Here is a 2905-nt window from a genome sequence, read left to right on the forward strand (position 1 = left end):
TCAAAGACAAATCTGCCCCATCGTTATAAATTCCTTCTCTAAAACTATATACAAATTTTTTGAGTGTAAAATTTAGCAACCACAGGGACCACACGGTTTGTCCAATTAATATGGGTTATTGGGCTATAAGAATACCAAAAGGCCCAATGAGCTGAAAAGTCGCATAACGACAGTGTTTTATTGCATTTGGATGTGCTAGCAAACCGAGTCTCTAATTTCCGGTTCAAGAGTCTCGGCTTCTTACGGTTTAGCCATCACAGTGAAGTCTTCGTCTTGGAGTCGAAGAACAGATCACTGGTGGTCGCCGCAAAAAATGGCGACTCTGAGGCCACCGGAATCTCAACTACTGAAAACCCTTACATCAATCCTCACATCAGAGAAAACCCATTTGCTCGAAACCCTAAACCCCTACATCCCTCAAATTACACAGCCTCTTCTTTGCTCTCTCCTCTCTTCTCCTTCACTCGCTAAGAGACCCGAAACACTCGTATCTTTCTTCCATTGGGCTCAGAATTCTGTCCCCGAAGCATTCCCATCGGATTATCCTCTTCCGCTCCTCTCCGTCGTCCGTTCTCTTATCTCCCACCACAAGTTCGCCGACGCCAAATCGCTCCTCGTCTCCTACATTCGCACCTCCGATGCATCTCTCTCTCTTTGCAACTCTCTCCTCCACCCGAATCTTCATCTCTCGCCTCCTCCCTCTAAGGCTCTTCTCGACATTTCCCTCGGCGCGTATCTTATGGCCGGGAAGCCTCACGTTGCGTTGCAGATCTTCCAGAAAATGATTCGGTTAAAGCTCAAGCCAAATCCTCTCACTTGCAACACTCTTCTCATCAGTTTGGTTAGGTACCCTTCTAGTTTCTCCATCTCGAATGCTAGAGAAGTGTTTGATGATATGGTTAAGCTCGGTGTTTCGCTAAATTCGAAAACTTTCAATGTATTAATTCATGGGTATTGCTTAGAGGGAAAGCTCGACGATGCTCTAGGAATGATAGAGAGGATGGTTAGTGAATTCAAGGTTAATCCTGATAACGTTACTTACAATACGGTCTTGAAAGCAATGTCTAAGAAAGGGCGTTTGAATGATGTTAAGGAACTGTTGTTGAATATGAAGAAGAACGGATTGGTGCCAGATAAAGTTACTTACAATAATTTAGTGTTTGGTTACTGTAAGCATGGTTCATTGAAGGAAGCATTTCAGATTGTGGAGCTGATGAAGCAAACTAACATGTTACCGGATCTTCACACTTATAACATGTTGATGAGCGGGCTGTGCAATGCGGGAAGTATCAGGGAAGCTCTTGAATTGATAGATGAGATGAAGGAGTTGAAGTTACTTCCAGATGTGGTTACTTACAATACGTTGATTGATGGATGTTTCGAGTTGGGGCTTAGTTCCGAGGCTAGGAAGTTAATGGAGCAAATGGAGAATCATGGAGTTAAACCTAACCAAGTGACTCATAACATATCTCTTAAGTGGCTTTGTAAAGAAGAGAAGATGGAAGAGGTTACGAGAAAGGTTAAGAACTTGGTGGAAGTGCATGGGTTTGCTCCTGATAGAGTTACCTATCATACTCTAATCAATGGGTATTTGAAAGCTGGCGATTTGAGTAGTGCTCTAGAGATGATGCGTGAGATGGGACAGAAAGGGATTAAGATGAATACCATTACACTTAATACCATTCTTGATGGTTTGTGCAAAGAGAGGAAAGTTGATGAAGCTCGCAATTTGCTGGATAGCGCTCGCAAGAGAGGATATATTGTTGACGAGGTTAGTTATGGCACTTTAATCACGGGATACTTCAGGCAAGAAAAGGTGGAGAAAGCTTTGGAGATGTGGGAGGAAATGAAGAAGATGAAGATTATTCCTACCGTGAGCACGTTCAACTCTTTAATTGGAGGTCTATGTCACAATGGAAAAACGGAGCTAGCAATCGAGAAATTCGATGAGCTTGCTGAGAGTGGTTTGCTTCCTGGTGACATTACTTTCAATTCAATCATCCTCGGATACTGCAAAGAAGGACAGGTTGAGAAAGCATTCGAGTTTTATAACGAATCCATCAATCACTCTTTCAAACCTGATAACTACACATGCAACATTCTTCTGAATGGTCTTTGTATGGAGGGTATGACAGAGAAGGCTCTGAATTTCTTCAATACGCTTATCGAAGAGAGAGAGGTCGATACAGTTACATACAACACGATGATCTCAGCTTTCTGCAAGGACAAGAAGTTAAAAGAAGCATTTGATCTTCTATCAGAAATGGAGGAGAAAAAAATAGAACCTGATCGGTTTACATACAACAGTATTATCACTGCACTTATGGAAGATGGTAAGCTGAGTGAAGCTGAAGAATTGTTGGAGAAAGTTTCTGGAAAGTTCGGATCGGTGAAGCAGAAGTTGCAGGCAGAGACGGAGGAATACACTGAATCAAAGGAAGAACTTAACAGTGAGGCTATTGCATACTCAGATGTAATAAATGAACTTTGTAGCAGAGGAAGATTAAAGGGACAGTCTAGATGACAGTGAAAGTGAAAGTCTTTTTGTTTTGTTTTGTTTTGTTTTTGGCTTCCTTCTGTATTGTTTTGAAAGCATGGTTAGTTACTTAATTAATGCTAAGAGACACTAAAAATTTAAGAATGAGTAGTTTTCATGTGATGATTATCATGAAAAACAATACTTGGTATAGGATGTAATTACATTTCTAGAAACTTTCTTAATCCCATATATGTGTTGAAAATTTTAGAAGTTTCTGACCAAAAAGATGCACTAGCACGTAACTTTTCTTAAATGAAATAAAAAGTGATTTATAGAAACAAATAATTTGTTTGTCCTATCCAAAAACAATTATAACTAGATTAAATTTTGCATGATATGCATAAAAATAGTAAAATATCTAAATTT

At 40.1% G+C, this 2905-nt stretch overlaps 1 protein-coding gene across 1 annotated transcript; it reads left to right on the forward strand.

Annotated features, from left to right (window-relative positions):
- Positions 1-294: 294 nt before the first annotated feature.
- On the forward strand, positions 295-2691 carry LOC18026015 (pentatricopeptide repeat-containing protein At2g16880). The gene has a single exon (XM_006409320.2). It carries the CDS (start codon positions 314-316, stop codon positions 2522-2524), a length of 2211 nt encoding a protein of 736 aa, XP_006409383.1. The 5' UTR covers positions 295-313; the 3' UTR covers positions 2525-2691.
- The last annotated feature ends 214 nt before the right edge of the window (positions 2692-2905 follow it).

Source organism: Eutrema salsugineum, unplaced genomic scaffold (genome assembly GCF_000478725.1).
Source record: "Eutrema salsugineum unplaced genomic scaffold, Eutsalg1_0 scaffold_11, whole genome shotgun sequence".
Lineage (NCBI taxonomy): Eukaryota > Viridiplantae > Streptophyta > Magnoliopsida > Brassicales > Brassicaceae > Eutrema > Eutrema salsugineum.